Below are 22,560 nucleotides of genomic sequence, written 5' to 3'. Positions count from 1 at the left end.
TAAATTTCTAAAACTACCTTCCCATTTGATTAACTTGTGACTAATAAAATATGTCACACTAATTCACTGTTATCCTGGAAGGCAAGTAAGTTACAGAATATAGCATGTAACAATGACAGGAGGTGAAGTTTTATAATTGTTTTACTCCATGTAATCTTGAAAAACAAGAATTTTTAATCCTTTTATAATGTGATCATCATCATAATTATTCCAATTTATAATGGGAGGAATTTCTATCAAAACTGATTAAGTCTTATTTTTAAAAAGACCATATGTGTTACCAAATATCAAGTATACGCTCATTTACTACTTTAAAAAAGAATCTTTCATGGTTTTAGTCTTTTTTAAAAAAACCATATAATTGTGTATATCAACCACTAATTTTTAACTCAATTGCTATGGTTAAAATATTTTATTAATTATATATTTTATACACCATGGAACAGTCACCATAGTTCAATGAAGCCTCACAAATTATTGTTCATTTTAGCATTTTAGAATTCTCACAGAATGAAATATATTCAGAAAAGTGATGCATGTCAGAAACGTAACTTTGAGATTTATGATAAGAACTAAATAAAAATGCTGTAAAGAGGGACCATATACAGAATGGAGACACACTGGTATAACTATACAAAGAAAGAAAACCGTAAAAGCCAAACTTGCTTTTAACCTCAAGACCAATAAAGCATTAAGCTTCATGTAAGCTTAACACCTTCACCTTACTATTCTTAGTTTTGGTAGAGAAGAAAAAGAAGAAAATTGATTATCTGTTCTGGTCTACTGTGATCCAGGTACTATGCTGGGTATTTTTTTTACATCTTCCAATCTTTGTGGTAAAAGATGCTGAGCTCTCAATAGCTCCTTTTTGCTGATGGGGAAGCACACTTAGAGGAGTCAGGCAGTTGTGCACAGCTCACAAAACAGTCAATGTCGGGTCAGGCTATCTGATCCTCCCCATGGGACAGTGGTCTTCCAGAGTTCTTCCACTCTCACAAATCAGTCTCATCTATAACCAGTAACTAAGGCTCCACAGACCATTACAACAATGATTCTCAAATGAAATGGAGGAACCCTTGTAGTAAGAGCTCCTGAGGAGATTCCTTTCCCACTCCAGCCTAGAACTCTGTCCTTTCTACACATGATGCCTACGAGGCCCAAGGACTTCGGGGAAATAAAGGCCCTGGTGACTTAGGAACGTGGTAAGTAGGTCTTTGACTTTCATTCCCAGGTCCTTTCTACACTGCTACAAAGCCTCCAGCATTAACATTATTTTACTGGCTAAAGCAAAGTTTCGGTTCAAAACAATTCTGGAAAAAAATAAGTATATAAAAAGTATAATATTATATAAACATATTATATAATATCCATTAAAAAGGTAAACAGTGTACACAAGAAGGGCCAAAGTGTGGATGAAACTGTATGAATTATTCTTACTTTGCAACTACTACAAGTATTAAAAATAAAGAAATACTATACATTTACAATAGTTAATGATCTTAAACTTACCTTAAGCCATAGCAAGGCAAAGTGAGGAGCCTGAATAGTGCCAGGAAAACTCTTAAAGGAAGCAGGGTGAACACATACAAAAACGCATCCAGGCACAGAAAGATTCCAAAAACCATCAGCTGAATTTTAAGGAGAGAAGAAAAAAAAGTATTTTAAAAATACTTGTAAATGAAAATTTCAAACAATCAGAATTTCTAAACATTGTAAAAAATTGATTTCTTAAAACTTAGCCCTGGGAATAACAAATTAATAGTTCTACTCTTCAAAGAATGAGTCTGTGCTTCCTGCAGAGCCTTTGGTTTACGACTCACAGAAGAAATTACTCAAAAACAAGTTTTCCTTGACCATAGTTAATGGCACATAATCTGATGTGTCTTTCTGAGTACTTCCTCAAGCTCTAAAGATATTATGGAAAATCTTTATTCCTCATAATTTTGCTATTCCTATTTATTAAGGTGCTTTGTTGATGGGAAAGACTGGAATATATATTGAGTTACAACATTGTTTATGTTAAAAACATGCAAACTGATCACTAAGTTTAACACAATTTCATGTGCACTGAAACTTGCTGCACTCAGAAGGCCTTATTCTTAATTCCAGGACCAGCCTTTTAGCGTTTATATTTCTCCTTCTTTCTTGAGTAGTTGTCATACCCTTTCTTTTTGTGGTAACATTAGACACTCTTACTTGTTAAGTTTAGGACTATACTACACAGAAAGAGGGTGAAGTCTTTTGAGGATTTGGCCAAGTAGCCACCCCTAGTGGTGACTTTCTGTATGTCTGGCACACAATTATGGTATGATACACATGCCCGAGCCACTGCACTCCATGTATCTTCAGTCAATAAATTGCTCTACCTCCACAGATTGAAATTCACAGTTACAGACTGAACTGTGTCCCCTATCAAGTTCCTAAGTTGGTACCTCAGAATGTAACCGTGCTTGGACATGGGGTCTTTAAAGAGGGTTTAAGTTTAGGTCTTTAGGGTGGACCCTAATCCAATATGACTGGAGTCCTTATAAAAGAGGAAATTTGGACACAGGCACAGACAGAGGAGAGATATGAAGACCGAGGGGGAAGGCAGCCATCTGCAAGTCAAGAAGAGGCCTCAGAAGAAACTACCCCACTGACACTTGATCGCAGACTTCCAGCTTCCAGAACTGCAAGATAATAAATGTCTGTTGTTTAAACCACCTAGTATATGGTACTTTGTTATGGCAGCCCTAGCAAACGAATTCACATGTCTTTAAATCGAAGAGTACATTTTATTAATTTTGGATAAAAATGTCTCAAAAATATGCTACATATATTTTTGCCAGATTTCTTAATCTGAATGTATAGGCCCTTTTTTTGTTTTCCACAATTTAGACTCATTATGAACAGCAATGAAAATATGATGCTAAACCCCTAAATCACGTGCTGGTAGATTAACATAGAGTCCCAGTGTTGCATGTTTTCTTGTCTTACACACAAAGCAGTGCAGTAGGAGGTTGAGCAAGGTCCATGTAGATAGAGTTTGTGGTCCTTTTCTATTACTCTCCTGTCACTGAGAAGCCTTTCCCTCCTTGTGAGTGGACTGCTGGTTCAGTACTGAGGGCAGAAGCTGCCAGAAACCCGATGTCCCCAGAAGGAGAGTTTGTGATCCACTAAAAAGTTGCAACTTGGGCCGGGCGCGGTGGCTCAAGCCTGTAATCCCAGCACTTTGGGAGGCCGAGACGGGCGGATCACGAAGTCAGGAGATCGAGACCATCCTGGCTAACATGGTGAAACCCCGTCTCCACTAAAAAATACAAAAAACCTGGCCGGGCGCGGTGGCTCAAGCCTGTAATCCCAGCACTTTGGGAGGCCGAGACGGGCGGATCACGAGATCAGGAGATCAGGAGATCAAGACCATCCGGGCTAACACGGTGAAACCCCGTCTCTACTAAAAATACAAAAAATTAGCCAGGCGTGGTGGCGGGCGCCTGTAGTCCCAGCTACTCGGGAGGCTGATGCAGGAGAATGGCGTGAACCCGGGAGGCGGAGCTTGCAGTGAGCTGAGATCCCACCACTGTACTCCAGCCTCCAGCCTGGGTGACAGAGCGAGACTCCATCTCAAAAAAAAAAAAAAAAAAAAAAGTTGCAACTCAGTCTGAAAATCAGGTCCCGGATAGGCAGCCAGGTTGAAATTTAGTTCCCTCCTAGGCAGCTTCCAAGGCACTGAAGACAGTTCAGCTCAAACTGACTACAGAAAGCTTTGCAGAAGAGTATACAAGTGGGAACACACTGGGAAGTTCTTTGTGCAAAACTGAATTAAAAGTACTGAGTTACAAACTGCAGGCATACAATTTTAAAATATTTTCTAAAATTCATTCTCAGCAGTGATTTATCAAAATGTACATGTTTCAAAATAATCTTATGCTTAAGAATCTTCAGGTACCTCTTTAAATAAAAAGAGTTATAAGTGAAAACAATCAAAGGACAGAAATGTTCACCAGGCTCTCTGTCTCTGAGAGATCTTGTCTGGAAGGACTTCAGAAGCCTTCTACAGGTTCTGGGCAATGCGACCGGGCACTGGCCAGGTGCTGGCTCCGCCTGTGCATGGCCGCAGTCCAGTACCACCCACACTCTGCAGTGAGACAAGGAGTTGGCACAGGTTCTTGAGTGGTGGAGGCAGAGCCAGAACTTCACTCAGTCTGCAGAAAACTGAAGCACTATTTCCACTAATGACACTTTCATTCATCCTTCTGGCCTCACTCACCACTGGATATACCATTATACATATTTCAAAATAAAGTTTAGCCTAAGTTTTTAACATCTGAACTTTAATGCTAAGGAAATTACAAAATGAAAATTATCCTATGACATTGTAAGTAAACAAAATATTCACTTGTGAAAACTTCTGCCACCTGCTCTTATCATATTTATTTTGAACCTAATAGAACTGCAACTTAGCATCTGAAAAATACCTGCCTCAAGAGAAATAAATCAATAAAAACGCCAGCCTCTTTCTGTGGGGAATGAAGCAGGGTTTCTTTACCTTTTAAAAAATCTATGCTTCCCTTTATGACAAAAATCTCCTGCTCTTCTTTTAGTACCATTTGAAATTTCAAAATAAATAATATGTTATGGCTAAAATGAAAGCAGCATAATGATTTTGCAATATGCCTCCTTGAATTACACTAACCATCTTCTGGAAATTCTGAATACCATCTCCTCCACCACAACCACCAAATACCACCTGCTAGTCAAGGATCGCTGGTCTAGAGTGTTACAAAGTAGGAGTAAAGAGGCTTAGTCTCACTTTTATAAAGCTCGTGCTAAAGCTCTGGGTCTACTTCTGTAAAAGCAGAGACCATATCTTGCTTAATACTGCACTGGGAGGAAAGACATCTTCTCCAGGGAATTCACGACCCAGTGAGCTTGACACAAACCGCACAGTAAGTGCTAGATGAATGATGTGCTCTGGAAACACAGGTGAAGAGCTTAGGTCTGTAAAGTGTGTGTATTTGGGGGTAGGGGAGAGTGGCATGAACACCACAGGGAAGGAGGTGCAAGAGATAGCAGAGATGTTCCACAGAGGAGAGAAGATGGGCACTAGATTTTGCCAGGAAGTAAAGAGGACACAATTCCAAACCAAGGGAAGAGCATGCACAGGTACAATGTGAGTAGCCACCTAGCAGTGAGGTTAGGCTATAATCATTATGCAAGAGGCATGAAAATCACATTTAGCTCATTGTTAAGGAGCTCAAATTTTTATTCTTAGGTTCCAAGGCATCCTTGCCTTTTGATTGTTTTCACTTATAGCTGTTTTATTTTAAAGAGGTACCTGAAGGTAATTAGATTATTTTGAAACATGTACATTTGGATAAATCTCTGCTGAGAATGAATACATTCTCAATAAACCCACATGTAGGGATCAATTATCAGCAGAATGTCAAGGGGAACAGGGTATCAATAAGAAAACTATAAATGACTGACTTTGAAAGCAATTACTGCAGATTCAAGGTTATCCCTACAATAAAATCATTTTAATCATCTGAATTAAAAAATTCATGCCCCAGAAAGTCTATACTCTAGGAGATGGCCAAAAAAGGGATTATCATGAGCCAGGTTCTCTTATGATAGGCAAGCTATGTAAGCATATGTAGCCATGGAAAACAAATCAATTGAAGATTTTAATTTGTAGGACTATGCACATAGAATGATCCTGAGACTTTCTTGTTTCTCTTATTTCCAATCCATGTTGAATAGTGTTATATTTTAAGCATGTGACCCACATTAACTTAATCCTCACAACAACCCACCGGCAGGAACCATTACTTGGTATTTTGCTTGCTACAGACAGGGCTTAGACAGGGCTGTGGTGCTCCTGCTGAGAGGCTGGAATGATGCAGCAAGGCAGGAGTGCCCTCAGGGTTCAAGGCAAGACTGAGTGTCACCTAAGGAACAGAGGTCTTAGCTGCTGCTCTAGGCTCTGATCCTATACCTTCTATCTAGGATCAGATCGAGGGAGCGGTCAGCACGCAGCACCACAGCAGGCTGCAGCGAGAAGAGAGGACAGTACGGAAGGAGAAGAGCCATCAGCGTGAATGATCACAGCAGTCTGATACAGGACAATGAAAGACAGAGAAGAGAAATTTAAGACTGTTTCCAAAGCTGAAATGAGAGAAATAAGTGACTGATTCACAAAGATAAACATGGCCCCATGGTGCCAAGTTCAAAAATTATCTTTTAAGTACATCAATAAATGCGGTAGAGGCCTAAAGGCTTTGCTGGCTTGTCTTAGAACTATCTGATGGGTCTCACATGCCGAACCTCCCCTGAAAAAATTAAGAATGGTAGGACAGTTGCAGAAAGAACGTGGAAGCTATGGTCACCACCACCACAGGCAGGGTGTGACAAGCCTCAGAGAGAAGGGGAGAAGCACCAGCCAAGGCTGCTGAGATTTGAGACATGTGGATCCCTACTGGCTTTCCTGCTTCTCAGCAGCCATACTGGGGGTACATCTGCGCAAGGGTGTGTCACCAGCAAGAGCTGCATCATGAGAAGAATTTAGAGGGATGATTCTCTAAACATGTTTTCATGAAATTAGAAACTGACTAGGATGCCCAAGAAAACACTGCCACAAATATGGGTCTGAGTAAGTACTCTCTATTAGTTTCACAGTGAAATCCCAGGACTGTTTTACTGAAATAAAGGGGAAACAATAGTCATTATGTTTTCTCAACATATACCTCACACTGACATAAAACAAAAAGGCTTTATATGACATTTTAAGTCCATTCATTTGAAATGAACTTTTGGATTATTTTTTTCCTAAATGCTAACCCCGCCACGACCTTCAAAAAGGCAAAACTAAGTTATTCAACTAGACATTTAAATCTTTCCATCTGCCCTCACCATTCCTCATAGGCAAACTCATTCAATGAATCATGCACTATCAGACCTCTTGACATGACCTAAGTCCAACCTTCTAATCATAGAAGAAAGTAAAACCCAAGAGAGATTTGATGCCTTGATCAGGCCTCAGCTATTACAAACAGACTCAAGAAGCTAAGGTTGTTGATGCTTGATTACAAATAATTCCCCTGTATGTCAGTAACCCTTCTCCCTTTCAACAATAATAGTTTATGCCTAGTAATAACAATATATCAATACTTACACCTTCAATCTGACAAATTTAAAGCTTATAAAAATTTGCCACATTGGTAAGAAAACTAAGGGGTTCTATTTAAGTCTAAGCAGTTGAATTTAATTTTTAGAAAAATGTGTTAAATAGCTATAATGTACAAGGCATGGTAACAATGAAATAATGAATGGCCAAAAGCACAGAATTACAAGGTAAAGAAAAGTCAACAGAATATTTTCATTTTAGTTTAACCAGATATGCAAACTTACATGAACACATATAAACACGAAAAAGAATATTGCTGAAAGGTTTCATGATAATCCACAACATACATCTGACATATTTAACACAAGAAATAAATACCATGAGAGGGGAATAAATAAATCAAATGAAGATTTTAATCTGTATAGTTAAATTATGTAATTGTAGAATTAAATTAGAATTTTAATTGTAGAATTACATTATATATTAACTATATTCATGGAAGGATCTTGAGCTCTCCCTGCTTGTCTCACTTCCAGTCCATGTTGAATATGACTATACTAATTTTCCAGAAAGAAAGCTCTGAGGGACGGCTAACCCAATAACCATTGTCAGTTCTTTTCCGTTTGTTGGAAAAGCATAATAATCACTGTCCTAGCCTCCTCTGCAGCTGGGGATGGCTATGTAGCTCAGTTTGCACAATAAGACAGAAGTGGAAGTATTCCAGGCCACGTCTGGGAAATCTTTCAATTCTTTATAAAAGGCATAGTCAAAAAGGTGGCAATGCCCACCCCATTTCTTTCTGTTTATAATGCAGATGTAATGCTGAGGTTGCAGCTGTCATCCTTCTACTAGAAGACAACAAGCAAGAAGACCCAAAGCCAATTTGCCAAGGATGGCAAAGTAGAAAGATGAAAAGGACTTGGGTCCATGACAGCGTCATTAATCTCCTGCAACAACTGAGACCTCTTTTTTTCTAGACTTGTTGAAAAAAATAGTTTCCTACTTGTTTAAATCACTGTTAACCACCTTTTCTGTTCTATACAGCTAAAAGCATTGCTAAGAAACACATATTTAACAGTCTCCTTCCACAGACTCGACTCTCCAGCCTGACCATTCAACATAACTGGATCTAGTCTATCTCTTTTTTCGAGACAGGGTCTCGCTCTGTTGCCCAGGCTGGAGTACAGTTGCATGATCTTAGCTCAGAGCAACCTCTGCCTCTGGGGCTCAAGCAATCCTTCTGCCTCCGTCTCTCAAGTAGCTAGGACTACAGGTGCATGCTACCACTCCTGGCTATTTTTTGTAGAGACAGCGTTTTGCCACATTGCCCAGGTTGGCCAGTCTATCTTTCTTTCCAGCATGTGTCAGTGGTTTCCTGTCCACACCTAACAATTTTCCACCTCTGGATCTTCCTAGCATACCCATCCCATCCTACAAAGCCTATACAACAAAATCTCCCTCTTTTTCCTTCCTGGATCCTCGTCCCAGGTCTGTTGTTTAAGCACACTTACCCTTCTCTAAATTCTTCACATTTTATTTATACTATTTAAAAGCACTTGCCACTTTTTATCCTGTATTATAATAACTTATGGATCTGATATCTCCTAAGCTAGGTGTGAGTCTTGTTTATTTCTGTATTCTGTATCACAAGAGTGCCTTCTTGGAACATAGGAAGTACTCAAAACATAGATGCAGTAAATTAATAATTAAGTGTGTAAGTCATCTTTACCTTTCTAAATTAGAATTTAAACATATCTGGGAATTTTAGAAGATCCTATAATGGGTATTTCTTTACTATTTACTGTAGCTTTAGATTCACAAAGATGACAAAATTAGTCCTTAGACAAGAGACAATTTTGACCTGACACTTGGGAAACTGTTCCCAGGGGACTAGGGGACCTAAATGGAGAGCATATGCTATTAGCACATACCTCCACCAAACAATGGTGGAAGGAGAGATCTGTCTGGAAGTCAATGTAGAACTGCCACAGTGGGGTGGGCAAAGGAATTGGAGCTTTAATAGTATATATGTTTCTTGTAAGGCTGTTGAAGGGACTGAACGCAAACACATGTAAAGTGCCTAGGACAGTACCTAGCACCTAATTCTTATATAACAAACATTATTTATTATTCATACAGAAACAGATACAAGTGGTGGGATGTAAGTGTCTAAGTCAAGGTGGGGTGTGGGACAGTGAGAAATCACTCACCATGAATTTCCTCTTTAGGAAACTGATGCTCCCTGCCCCCGATTTCACCAAGCCTCTGGTTAAAGCACCCTGTTTCTGTTATAATTGTAGGTTTCATGCATGTGCCCACCGAGGCCAGACTCTACAGGGCTTGGAAGAAAATGGTAGGGTGTGTTATCATCTCTCATGGCCATTGGTTATGTCCTTCATGAAAGAGATCAGCTTTACTCCCAGACAGCCTGGGTAAAAGGAAAGAGGAAAGAAGACAGCTTTCCCTAGATATTTTTTCTGCCTATGGTCAGCAACACAAGAGGGCCAAGAGTCAGAAAATCGTGCCCCTTGCAGGGTTAGTAAAGTCAAGTTTAGTGGCAAGCAAAGCAGGGAGATTAAAAGTATAATGTGAGATAAAACTGGGACCCAGGGAAATCCTAAAAACCACACCTCTCCCAATCACCTCCTGCTGAGCACATCCCAAAGATGAAAGCTATCCCTACTGCAAAGAAAAATATTACATCCACCGGAATGTAATCGGGAACAAGAAACCTTTAAATTCCTCTCACTCTAGCAGAGTAGTGCATTCCCCCTGAATGGCTGATGTGAAGGTTGTGAAAAATTTTACATGCTTACCATACAATTAACATATAGATGAGGCAACTTAGGCACAGAATGATTAAGTGAATTGCTCAAGGACTCACAGCTAATCAATTGTGAAGCCAAGATTCAGAGTTAGGCAGTCCAGCTTTAGAGATGATCCCCTTAAACACTTCGCTATCGTGCCTCTCAATTTAGAATGCACAGAAAGTATAGTTTAATCTGCTTGGTTGTATAAAAAAGAATAATAAAGTTCCCAAAGTAGACTACATAACTAGCAGAAGATCTGGTATATAGAACCCAAGGGGTTGTGGGGTCAGGGGAGGGCATTTATGGTGGAAGAGAAGAAATGTCTCCCAAAGCCAATAAAACACTCCAAAATTATGTACACCTACATTAAAATAAGAAGTTTAAGAGTGAAAATCATGTGCTAACAATTGGAGATACTATTTAAAATATATAAGCAATTCATTTTTACTAAATGTCAAGTATAAAGTATTTATCCAATGACAACGTAATACAAAAATTAGAGGATTTTTTTTCACATTAGTAAACAGGTTTGATAAGAGATATTAAGTTGACTTCTCTTTATCTTAAAATATAAAAATTAATTACATGTTTTATGGTGTTTACAACCTTTGTAGAAGCAAAGTGCTCTTTAACTTTCAAGTTTCTCTTCCTGAAAAGGTTAGGTGAAAATATCATAGCATTTATCGAAAACAAGAAAAAATATGAGTAAGGTATTATATATTAGAATAGACAATGTAAACAAAAACAGCCAATAAAAAATAATTTAGGTTATCTTGCATATCTAGATAGGCTCTCAACTCATACTAAAAACTTTACGTGAAATCCTATTTATAAAAAATAAAGGCCTTTAAGATATCAGAGTGACTTCATGTGGTTATGAGAGATATTTAAGCCTGGAATTAAACTGAAACCTAAATTTGCTTTCCTTTACATCCCGCTTGGTTTTAGAAGTTAAGAAAAAATGTTCCAAACAGAAAACCATGACTTTTTTTGTACATTTAGGCTACAAAGCTTCTTAAGTATTGTTCTCAGAGATTACATCAAATTTTCCCAAACAGGCCTAAAGCCTCTTTCAGGGAAAACAAAAATCATTAGAAAATTAGCGAGACTCCGTCACAAAAAAAAAAAAAAAAAGAAAAGAAAATTATTACAATTGTGTATTAGCAGTGTTAATGCAACTTTTCTGACATTATACATTTACATTCATACAAATGGAACCAAAGTTTCATGAAACAATACTCTTAGCATAGGCAATGTTCTCTGATAATTCTTCTATTTTCTTAAAAAAAAAAAATTCTGATGGCAACTTATACTGATTACTTGATTCATTAGTAGTTCTACAGTAGACCACAATTTAAAATCACTGGTTTATACTTTAGTCTCATCAAGACATAAGTATAAGGCTATTTTCTCCAGAAGACAATTTATACTCCTAATTACAAACATGAAATGCTTATAAGTTTCTATGAGAAATCTACCCCAAAACATTGCTTGTTATTTGAGTCGCCTTAAGAGAAAGAAAGAAGGAAGCGTGAAACAAGCCTGTCTCTGCTGAGGTAACAGAATCAGGAGTGGATGCTGCCACTGTTCATTAGTTTTGCCACAAGAGGGGTAATAAAAGGGGTCAGACAGACACCAACCCACTTTGAAGCAGTCCCCTGGTTGTGCTCATAAAGTTTGGTGGGAGTTGCAGATTTAAATCCCTCTGTGTCCTCTCCAGAGAAAAATGGGAGTTCATAATTACTCAGACAGACAGGAAACAAATTCCCCCGTAGAGGGCTGAGGCCAGGTGGGCAAAAGCTGACAGTGGCTGGCACCGTCCTGTCCAAATACAGGCCTTGGCAGGCTGTCCCTCCCACTTCCCCTGCACTGTGTCCTCACACTTCCATCTCATGGCTTATTGCTGGAAAAAATCCGAAAAGCAAGCTAACGGTCTTTTAAGACACAAGAACTGGTTTAATCTTGTATTTTTTTCCAAGTAAAAGAAACATACGCCTACCCCACTCCTTTCTCCAAACAAAATCTTTGTTAAATCCCAATATATAAGACAGAGCTGTTGCTGCACTGGAGAGGAGTACTGCAGACAGCCCTGCCCACTCCTCCTCCCTCCTTATCTGTCAGTCCCTCAGGCTCCTCTACGGAACCCTAGTCCTCTAGAAATGTAGGAATACAGTAATAGTTAAGCATATTTAATGATCCTCGCTAAAGGCAATCAAACCATTGCCATATTTGTTCTCTAATCTTTGCTTGCTCACCAGCTCTCTAAATCCCACCCTAATACAGAACTCCCTAAAACTTCAGCAAGTGATGCTTCACCAAGAACCTACATAAAGCAACATTTCTGAAATTGTCACTCTACATTTGGCTCTTTTTCTTCTATTAAACTGATAGACTGTCAGAAAGAGAACATCAGCCAAACCAGCTGGGTCCTTACTCCTCATTGCCTGTAGTACCTCTTGTTATTACAATGTACCAATAAATCCAGCCAACCAAACTCTTCTGATAGCCACTCCAACAGAAAGTATGATTCCAAAAAGATGACTGGACTATTACAAGATTTATGTTACCATAGAAGTATGAAAACATGTTTCAATATAGCTGAAGCTTAATTATTTCTTCTTTTCTTTTAGCAAGCAATTTTGGAATTGCTTAGACTCACCAACTCTAGCATCACCTAGGGGAGAAGGGGCTGCTTTCCCATCCTATTTTACTGGTCTTGATAGGATAAGGCACAGACAAGGAATAAGACACATGAAGATGTAGTGCTGCTGTTACTACACTCACCCTGTAATGTGATGCTTCCTGTGACAAAGATAAAACAAACCATCTTTTTCTTTGAAGAGACTGTCCTGTATGTTTACAAACATGTGGGCTTTCTGAGAAACTGAAACCTTTAAAGAGGCTGAAATTAAATAATTTATTAAGCTGAATGGGGGAAAAAAAACCTGTTTCTAGTAAAACAGAACTGAAGGGAACTAAAAGGGTACAGAAGTAGAGATTAATTCCTTACAAAAGTTATTTTGATGTAGCACACAATGATAATGATAGGCAGAAAAGTTCAGATTTTGATAGATCTATTAATATCATTGGCTCTTACACTGAAAAATGTAACTTTAAAGCTTCTTCCTATAAGGAAATTTCTACTCCCCCAATAACATTATTTCAATTATTTAAAAAACCCAACTCTAGCTGTTCACCATTTTTTTTTCATAATTAATACTTTGACATAACTTTCAACATGATGTCTGGTAATGAAGAAAAAATAGTACCTTTTCCAATTCTCTTGGTATTCGCAAACAAGTGTATACTCTTTCTCTTCTTTCTGTATACTTGGCCTCATTATGTTCAAGGAAGTACCCTCTTGTTAGTTCAGCACTGAGGAACCTCAACAATGAAAGCTCTACAGAAAAGAAAATGACAGAAAACAAAAAGAACAGTATTTATCAAGGAACTTCCATGCTAGCTGGGGCCATAGGTAATACACATATAAAACAAAGAGACCAAAATAAATGTTATCTATAATTCTATGTCTAGAACTGAACAACTACACACAACGATCAGCAAGTATTTTTGAGAAAAGTATTCTTCTGTGTGGTATAAACCGAAAATGCCACAGGAATATCTAAGGGAATAATTACTAAGGGCTAGAATAGTCAAGAAAGTATTTTTCAAGAGCTCAGTCTTGGTTCTTACAGGTGATACAGTACCTGGACTGACAGAGATGGAGGGAAAATCAGCAGCTGTCAAGAATATATAAAACAGAGCAATATATAGAGTTGAAAGGGAGCCAAGTCACACAATGGGCACCACTTTAGTCCAAGAACCACCCTGGGTGAACTACATGGATACCAGTGCCCCAGCTCCTTTCTTAGTTCAGCCTCAGAAATCCTGCACAAACGTCTAAATAATGCCATTTTCCTACATGAACTTACCAACATGACACTCACAATAGTTACGCAAAGTGCAACCTCAACTAGATCAGAAAAACTTCCCCTTCCTTGGATCTTTCCATTCACCCATGTTTTTCCTCTGTTCCTCTAAAGCAAACTACTCCATAGTCATCTCATCTCAGATGAGGAAAACAAGGTCAAAGGAAATTATTTATATACTTTCCACTCACTACAATTGGAAGCTTGAGGTGAGAAGTGAAGGCTCTGGATACTCGACCCCACCTCTTCTCAGTGCATTACACTTCCCTGACAGCCCATCCCCTCAATGACCCTCAGCACCCCTTACTTCATCTACACCTTCCTACGTTTACTCTGCAGGAGGTAAACTCTCTTCCAGAACGCAGGTTACCAAAAGGTTTCCAACTGTCCACTGTTCTCTTCGCTCTGAGCTGGCCTTGTCCTTTTTACCAAATGTGGTCTTAATGTTACCTCCAAAAAATGACAAGGGAGGAAGGTTGATTTCATTTATGCAGATCTACTTAAGGAGTTGCACCTTCTAGGAGTACTATGATCTAAAGCCTACCTGTGAGGTGGAAAGAGTTTATAGTAAAAAAAAATCCTTGGCTGGGCATGGTGGCTCATGCTTGTAATCCCAACACTTTGGGAGGCCGAGGCGGGAGGATCATAAGGTCAGGAGTTCAAGACCAGCCCGGCCAACATAGTGAAACCTGTCTCTAACCAGCCAACCCTGCAGCTTCCCCGTCCCTCCGTGCCACCTAAATCTGATTCATTGGTGCTCTTCTCTCTTGAATGGCTAAAAGTACAAAAAAAATTAGCTGGACGTGCTGGCGGGGCGCCTGTAGTCCCATCTACTTGGGAGGCTGAGGCAGGAGAATTGCTTGAACCCAGGAGGCGAAGGTTGCAGTAAGCTGAGATCACACCACTGTACTCCAGCCTAGGTGACACAGTGGGACTGTGTCTCAAAAAAAAAAAAAAAAAAAAAAAAAAATATATATATATATATATATATATCTCCATCCTTAAAAGCCCTTGAAAAGACTTAGAAGCCAACTTGACCATGGTTCTAAACAACAGGTCTACAACAGCTTACCTCATCCAGCATTAAAACAGATCACTAGTTCTTTGAGTATTATGTCAAGTGGCTTGCTTATGTTAGGGTTTATTCCATATATATGTGTACGTACACACATACACACACACACTTCTTTAAATACCACATTCATAATCTTTTTGGGGAGTCTGTGTTACCATGAAGAGTACATTTACAGTTGAAGTCATGTGGGTTAAGTGTACGCAATATGTGAACTGTATATATTAACGGATGTTTGGATTTAAAGGACTTAGTCTAATCAAATCCACGTAGAGTAGAACTTCTGGTTAGGAACTTTCTAATATGTTCTACGCTGGCTAGAACCAGAACAAGATCTGCTCTTTCAAGGTGAGAAAAAGAAAGCCTTTTGAGTTGCAAACAAAAACAGCCAAGACTAATGAAAGATAAACAAATCATACTCAGTTCAGTTTTCCAATCAGGAAAAAGAGTATGTTTTGATTAGTATCTACAAATACCAGTTCTTTCATGTAAAAATCGAGAAGCAACAGGACTTTCAGAAAGCAGAGGAGATTCCACATACATAATTTTTCACTGAACTTAGTGAACTCTGAACTTTGAACTCCAGAGGCCACTTCACCACACTCTACGGACAGCAGCCAACCCTGCAGCTTCCCCGTCCCTCCATGCCACCTAAATCTGATTCATTGGTGCTCTTCTCTCTTGAATGGCTAATTTTTTTCATCTAAGTCTCTTTGGTAGCCCTTCTTCCTCTACCTGATCCTTAAGTGTCTGCTGGTTCAGTGCTCTATTCACTGCAGTAAAATGTCAGCCATCCTTTAATGCTAGCATTCTCCAATATGTCCTCATCATTCTTTCTGGTATTTATTCCCTATACCTACTTTGTTTCCTATACATGTTTTGTTTCCTATAGATTTCTAACTAGAATTAAAACCATCATCAAAATTCTAAAGTCATCACATCTACAGCTCTGGCTATTATCATATTTCCAACAGCCTCCTCTACCTGGATATCCCATAGATACCGAAATCACCTGCAAAACGAAACCAGTATCTTGCCCACTGACTCTGCACCTTTCCTGGAGTCCTGACTTTAGTTCCTGGCTTTACCCGTGACATAGTTGCTGCACTAGAAGCTCAGGGCCAATCTTGACAATCCCCTCTCTCTTCTTACCAAGGCCTACCAATTCTTCCTTTAAAACATTAACTTTTTCCCCTTTTTCCTATACTCCACCCTAGTTTAGTCCTCCCCATCTCTCTCCAGGTTATTGCAAAAGCTTCTTGATTGAGTACCATTCTTCCCATCTTTCCTCCCTTCAATGCTAACTCCACCTGGCAGCCAGACAGCAGCTCACACAGATCAGACATGGTTCTACTGAAACCCTTCAGTGATTCTTCATTACCTCCAGAATAAAGTCCTACCTCCTCAGTGTGGGCCATCGCAGATCCTCTATCACTGGCCACAGGCCATCTCTTCAGTCATGCTTCATACCTGCCTCCCCTGAATTTCTAGGTCACAATTTTCTTTTTATACCACTTTTCATTTCTCCCAAACATGTCAATGGGTTCACACTGCTCGTTGGTCTGAGAATTCCCTACCAATTTTCCAGGAGTGAACATGCCCAGACGGTACCTCCTCTGTGAAGACTTCCCTAAGTTTCTCAGGCAGAGTCTGTCCTTTCCCCTACTTGGCTTCCACAGTACCTGCGCCTGCCTATGATTTTCTGCAGCATACTACATTCATTTTCTTATCTGGTTTTCTCATTCACCTTTGCATCACTGGGACCCAGCACATAACAGGTACTCAACAAATGTTTGCTAAAACAATATATGGGTCAGAGGAGAAGAAGAGAAATCACAGAGAACAAAAACAGAATCAGACAGTGAAAAGCTAAAAACGAAATGGAAAGGGAAGTGACTATGAAAAGAAAGAATTACAGACATAAAATGCAGTGGCCAAATTAGTCTCTTTAGGAGGCAGGCAGCAAAGAACAGAATTGACACAGAATTGAGGGAGTAATGTGAATGGCAAACTGGGCTAAACTTTCATGTGGGTGATCTGTCCCTTCTGATATGATAATTTCTGGCATTTTTCCATTTTTCTTTACTGCTGAATTGCTCTATTGAAAGATGATCTATATGAATACAAAAGTGGAATTCATCAAAATGTTCAATAGTAATGGAATTGCTTAATAAATAACAATGTACCAATATAAAACAAAAATCAGAAGTGGCAAAAGAAAAGCACACCAGATACTTGAGAAAAGAACTTGTGATTGTGACAGAATTGTTCAGAGACGCGGGGAGTCAGCAGGGAAGGAGTGAAAAGCTTCACTCAATGTAGCAGCTGCTGAGGATACAGGAGCCTCTACTCTGTCTGTGTAGCTAATAGACTGTAAAGGTAACCCAACGGGTACCTGAACCTCAATCTCCCTGAGGGAATAGAGTGCCATGATGCAGTCACAGTCAGTGAATGCCCTGGGTTTGGGAATGAAGAGATCCTCACTGTCCACACTAAGTGCAAGGAAAGAAATTAGGCAGCCCACAAGAATGCCATCTGCGTTAAAGAGATACAGAAACACATTACTGCACAATGATTTACAATTTTAAAAAGCAAATTAAATAAAAAGGTTTATTTGGGGCCGGGTGCAGTGGCTCACGCCTGTAATCCCAGCACTCTGGGAGGCTGAGGTGGGAGGATCACCTGAGGTCAGGAATTTAGGACCAGCTTGTCCAAAATGGTGAAACCCCGTCTCTACTAAAAATACTAAAAATTAGCCAAGCGTGGTGGCAGGCGCCTGTAATCCCAGCTACTTGGGAGGCTGAGGCAGGAGAATCGCTTGAACCCCAGAGGCAGAGGTTGCAGTGAGCCAAGATCATGCCACTGTACTCCAGCCTGGATGACAAGAGTGAAACTCCATCTCAAAAAAAAAAAAAAGGTTTATTTGGAAAATTATTCTCCACAATGGTGTTTTCTCTGGTGACTGGGGATGACAGCTTTGCCCATAAGGAGAGTTGGGTTATGATCTACAGAAGAGCATAGGATTAGCAATCACAGAAAGGGAGTACAGCTGTCTTAAACATTAGTCCTGTGACCCTACTCCAGTGACAGATGTCAATTTCACCGAAGAGAAAATGGAAGCTTAGAGGAGTTTTTTTTTTACCTGTCAACTGTTTGCCTTATCCACAGAATCATCAAAGGACTAAGAGAGTACTTGTATGAAAGTATATAAAAACTGCAAAGCATGATGCACTGTCTTCAACTACTTCCTATTAACTTCACAAGTACTGTAGTATTAATCAATTCTGGTTTGGTGGTTATCTAATGTTTATTTCTGCAATCCTAGCTCTATCGTTAAAAAGTAAAATGACAAATAAGTATATTTAACAACGTATATAACCTAAGTAATTTTCTGTAAACAGGTTATCATACAACATAAATACCGAGTGTTTTAATTACAAGTACAAAACAATGCTGTGTCTGGATTCTACCTCTAGATATCCAAGAATTTGAATTATAAACACTAGTTTAGATTCTACAATGGAGAATATAAAAAGTCAAATAAAAATATAACCTATTTTGAGTGTACAGCTCTCACAACTATGAAACAGGTTCTACTGTTATGCTCATTTTGCAGATGAAGAAACCAAGGCCCAGAGAGGCTAAGGAGATTTCCAAGGTCACACAGGAAGCAAACAGAAAAGCCAGAACTCAAAGTCAAAAAGTCTATGGCTAGAGTGTGTGTTTTTCACCATTAGACAGCTTTTCCTATTATTGCCTCAAGTGCTTTTGTAAACAGGCCACTGCGTTACGTCTGGAAAATCAGGAGCCCTCTGTCCCTCCTCTTTATCTGTGCTCCCACTGCACCTTGGGCTGACTTCTGTGAAGCTACACTCTTTAATAGTTGCTCCCTTACAAAATCATAAAGTTTCTGAGAGCAGGCCCCATGTATCCCTATATTCTCCAAGTCCAGCCCTGCTGGTGAGTTCTGAATGTAGGGGTAATCTTTGTGTATAATTAGCGCGATGCTAATGGGCTGGGGAATGGTTTTAAATGATACATTAAAGAAATACTAATCACAACAACAAAGTTTCATAAGGTTAAATATCTTGAAAGCTTTGTCTTACCTCCTTCTCATCTACTCCTGAGTAAGTGGCTATATTTTAGGGATCAGAATCCTTCTACTTTACAGTATGAGGCAGTTTACAAAGGTCTTGCATACATTACTTCATACAATTCTTGCAACAATCATGAGAGCTAAAGAGAGCAATTAATGCCGTCCATATTTTATCCATTTTCACATTATGAAAAAACTGAGGTTCACAGAAGTTGAGTACAAAGTCATTGAAAAGTTAAGTGACAAACTGGGAATAGCACCTAGTCCAGTGTACTCTCTTGCCTATATCAAAATGATCAACCATCTCTCTGACAATTATAATTTGGCTGTGATTCATGGTGAAGGAGGTAGGAGGGTACACTGCCTCACTGCCGGAGCCCTGGAGTTAGCCTCACTGGCTCTGCTCCACCAGGACCACTCCCACCTTTCCCTGGAGAAGGCTGCATTTCCCAGCGCGCCACTCAATCCCCAGTGCCGAGTTACACCTGTGTTTCAGTGTTTTGCTTGTTTTTATTTTGCTAAACATTGCTCTCTAGAATTCTACAGACCCATCTGAACTTACCTATCCTATAATTTTGGCTACAGTTGCCTGGTTAATAATTTAGCAAAGCCACTGTTCTTTACCTATGGGTATCACCAAGAACTCTGATAGCTAAGTACATCTTAACTTCTGTCAGACTTTCGTGGTATTTCATTCCTTCGAAGCAAAACAGTCACTCTCATTTGTTATGCTAAACATCTACCTTTATGTTTTAAGAGTATTTTTCCAATAATCCAAATATTTACTTCCTGAACACTGATTTCAGTTTTTAAGATGTCAATTAATTTTAGTTCATTTATCCTAATCTTACCAGGAAGAAATATCATTCAGCAAAAGTCTTTTAAAAATAGATACTTTTGGGAAGCCGAGGCTGGTGGATCCTGATACCAAGAGATGGAGACCATCCTGGCCAACATGATGAAACCACGTCTCTACTAAAAATACCAAAATTAGCTGGGCATGGTGGTGTGTGCCTGCAGTCCCAGCTATTAGGGAGGCTGAGGCAGGAAAATTGCTTGAACCTAGGAGGTGGAGGGTGCAACAAGGCACCAAGGCACTCCAGTCTGGCGACAGAATGAGACTCTGTCTCAAAACAAACAAACAAACAAAATTTTACTATTTAATTATAACATAAACAAGTGCTTCAACATTAGAAGAACTATGTTTTGTCAACTGTGAATTTTCCTTTTTTTTTTTGAGACAGCGTCTCACTCTGTTGCCCAGGCTGCAGCACAGTGGCACAATCTTGGCTCACTGCAACCTCTACCTCCAGGGCTGAAGCAATCCTCCCACCTCAGCCTCTCTAGCAGCTGGGACTACAGGCACATGCTACCATGTCCACCTAACTTCTGTATTTTTTATAGGTATGGGGTTTTACTATGTTGCCTAGGCTGGTCTTGAACTCCTAGGCTCAAGCAATCCACCCGCCTTGGCCTCCCCAAGTGCTAGGATTATAGGTGTGAGCCACCGCGCCCAGCCGTCAACTGTGAATATGTAATATGAGGAAAATAATACCAATCATAAATCCAAATCAGTTCCTCCAGTGCATATATATATACACATACATATACACATATATATATTTTATATATATATATGTTTTTTGGAGACAGAGTCTCGCTCTGTCACCTGTCACCCAGGCTGGAGTGCAGTGGTGTGATCTTGTCTCACTGCAACCTCCAACGCCGCCTCCTGGGTTCCAGCAATTCTCCTGGCTCAGCCTTCCAAGTAGCTGGGATTACAGGCACATACCTCCATGCCCGGCTAATTTTTTGTATTTTAGTAGAGACAGGGTTTCACCGCGTTGCCCAGACTGGTCTCGAACTACTGAGCTCAGGCAATCCACCTGCCTCAGCCTCCCAGAGTGCTGGGATTACGGGTGTGAGCCACTGCACCCAGCCCCTCCAGCATATTTTTACACTATATCGTCTCCTACCACAGAATTGCTCTGTGATCCAGAACTTAAATTCAGAAAAAGCATAGTATAAATTGCCTTTTCCTCACCCCTAAAATAAAAAACACATTGTTTAATTATCTTCTAAGAAAGCTTATTTTAGAAATAAGAACCTAAGACTAAAAAGTATTAATTAAAAGTAATGAGTAATCATAAATATATTTATATGTTCAGTAATATGTCTAAATATATCTTTCTTAAAATAGCATTGAGCATTTAAAAAGTTGGAAAGTAATACTGGTTATAACTGTTAGGAAAATATGAAACATGCATACCTCCATAGTCTTAAATAACATAAAACTTTAGTAAACTTTATTAAGGTTACACTAAAATATTAGATAACCTTATTAAACAGAGACACACTCTTGTACAAGACCAATTAGTAATCAGCTTTTCTGGGAATCAATAATACAACAGCAATTCTGCTTTCCTAAGTCAAACATTAAGTAAAAGAACCATTTCACACAATATATTCAAGTTTTTAAGATGTTTGAAAAAATGTTTATAGTCTCATTTAGAGGAGTAAAGAGTAGAATATTTATAAATGTATAGATGGAAAACAGGTATAAACAAAGGAGTGACTTTTTCCAAGGTCATAAGGTTATAAAGCAAAGGATTACAAATGAGAATAGAATATCATTAATTTGACAGTCAATGCTATATATGCTTTCTAGAGACTTCTTTTATGCAAGTAGTCCCCAAATTGGAGGACAAATGAGCTGCTAGGATTGAATTTCAGAGAGTAAACTAGGTTAAAGTTAAAAACTGTAAAAAGCCAAGGCACTGAACTGATCAAAAACCAAAATAAGTAACTTTTCATTGTTCATTTGGTCTATATATACTAATTAAGTAAAGCAAGTGAGAATTTTAAAAGCAAAGCAATAGTTTGTCAGAAGCAGCTAATGTTACTTTGTATCTGGTTTGTGGTTACTCCAAGTAATGTCCCGGTTTTATAATTATTTTTCTTTTTCTTTGTAAACAAATTAATTGGCTCTAGATCATAATTTTAGAATCAGTCACCCTTTAATCATCCATTAGGTTAAGTTTGGGGCCACTGGGATAACTATGTGATATAGGTGAAGACTGGTTAAATGAAAATATATTTTAATAAAAATGTATTTATAAGAAGAAACTGACAAATTTTCAATTACACAAAGAATAGGACATAGGTAACATGAATAGTTAAAACCTTCATCCCACTCAAAATCTTTTGAGGGTATTACTAAAAATTCAGCTGACTTTTCTGGGTTTTCAGTCTTTCTTCCTGCCTCTGCTCAATCTCTAACAGATGTGAAGCAAGAAGAGGTCTAACCATGGTTAAAGAGAGAGGAGAGAGGCAAAAGAGATGGATAATAAGTTGAAGTTTTAGAAGTCCGGAGTCACTACTAAAGGAGAAAAGAAATGGGTCCACGGCACTGTTACCAGTAGAAACAATATGTTCACCTATACCTGACTTCAGGCTTTCTAGTTTTACAAGCAATACCTATCCCCATGCATCTCCAACACCTGCATTACACAGGTACTGTTTCATCCTCACAGGTGCTACCTACCCTT

At 39.0% G+C, this 22,560-nt stretch overlaps 1 protein-coding gene across 4 annotated transcripts in view; it reads right to left on the bottom strand.

The window, feature by feature from the left end:
* TAPT1 (transmembrane anterior posterior transformation 1) overlaps nt 1–22,560 on the bottom strand; it is a 65,742-nt gene that overhangs the window by 39,688 nt on the left and 3,494 nt on the right. For 3 of the 4 annotated variants that reach the window (XR_002521959.2, XM_003898511.4, XM_009206567.4), the window contains exons 2-3: nt 13,185–13,315; nt 1,510–1,628 (exon numbers count right to left, since the gene is read on the bottom strand). Coding sequence is in view for 3 of the 4 variants with exons in the window: in XM_003898511.4 (XP_003898560.1) it covers nt 1,510–1,628; nt 13,185–13,315 (250 nt within the window). In the remaining variant the exon portion in view is untranslated. The remainder of the gene's footprint in view (nt 1–1,509; nt 1,629–13,184; nt 13,316–22,560) is intronic. The other variant, XM_003898512.3, reaches the window with a different exon arrangement.

Source organism: Papio anubis, chromosome 3 (genome assembly GCF_008728515.1).
Source record: "Papio anubis isolate 15944 chromosome 3, Panubis1.0, whole genome shotgun sequence".
NCBI lineage: Eukaryota > Metazoa > Chordata > Mammalia > Primates > Cercopithecidae > Papio > Papio anubis.
The sequence above is the reverse complement of the archived record's forward strand: the minus strand, read 5'-3'. Positions and strand labels throughout refer to the sequence as shown.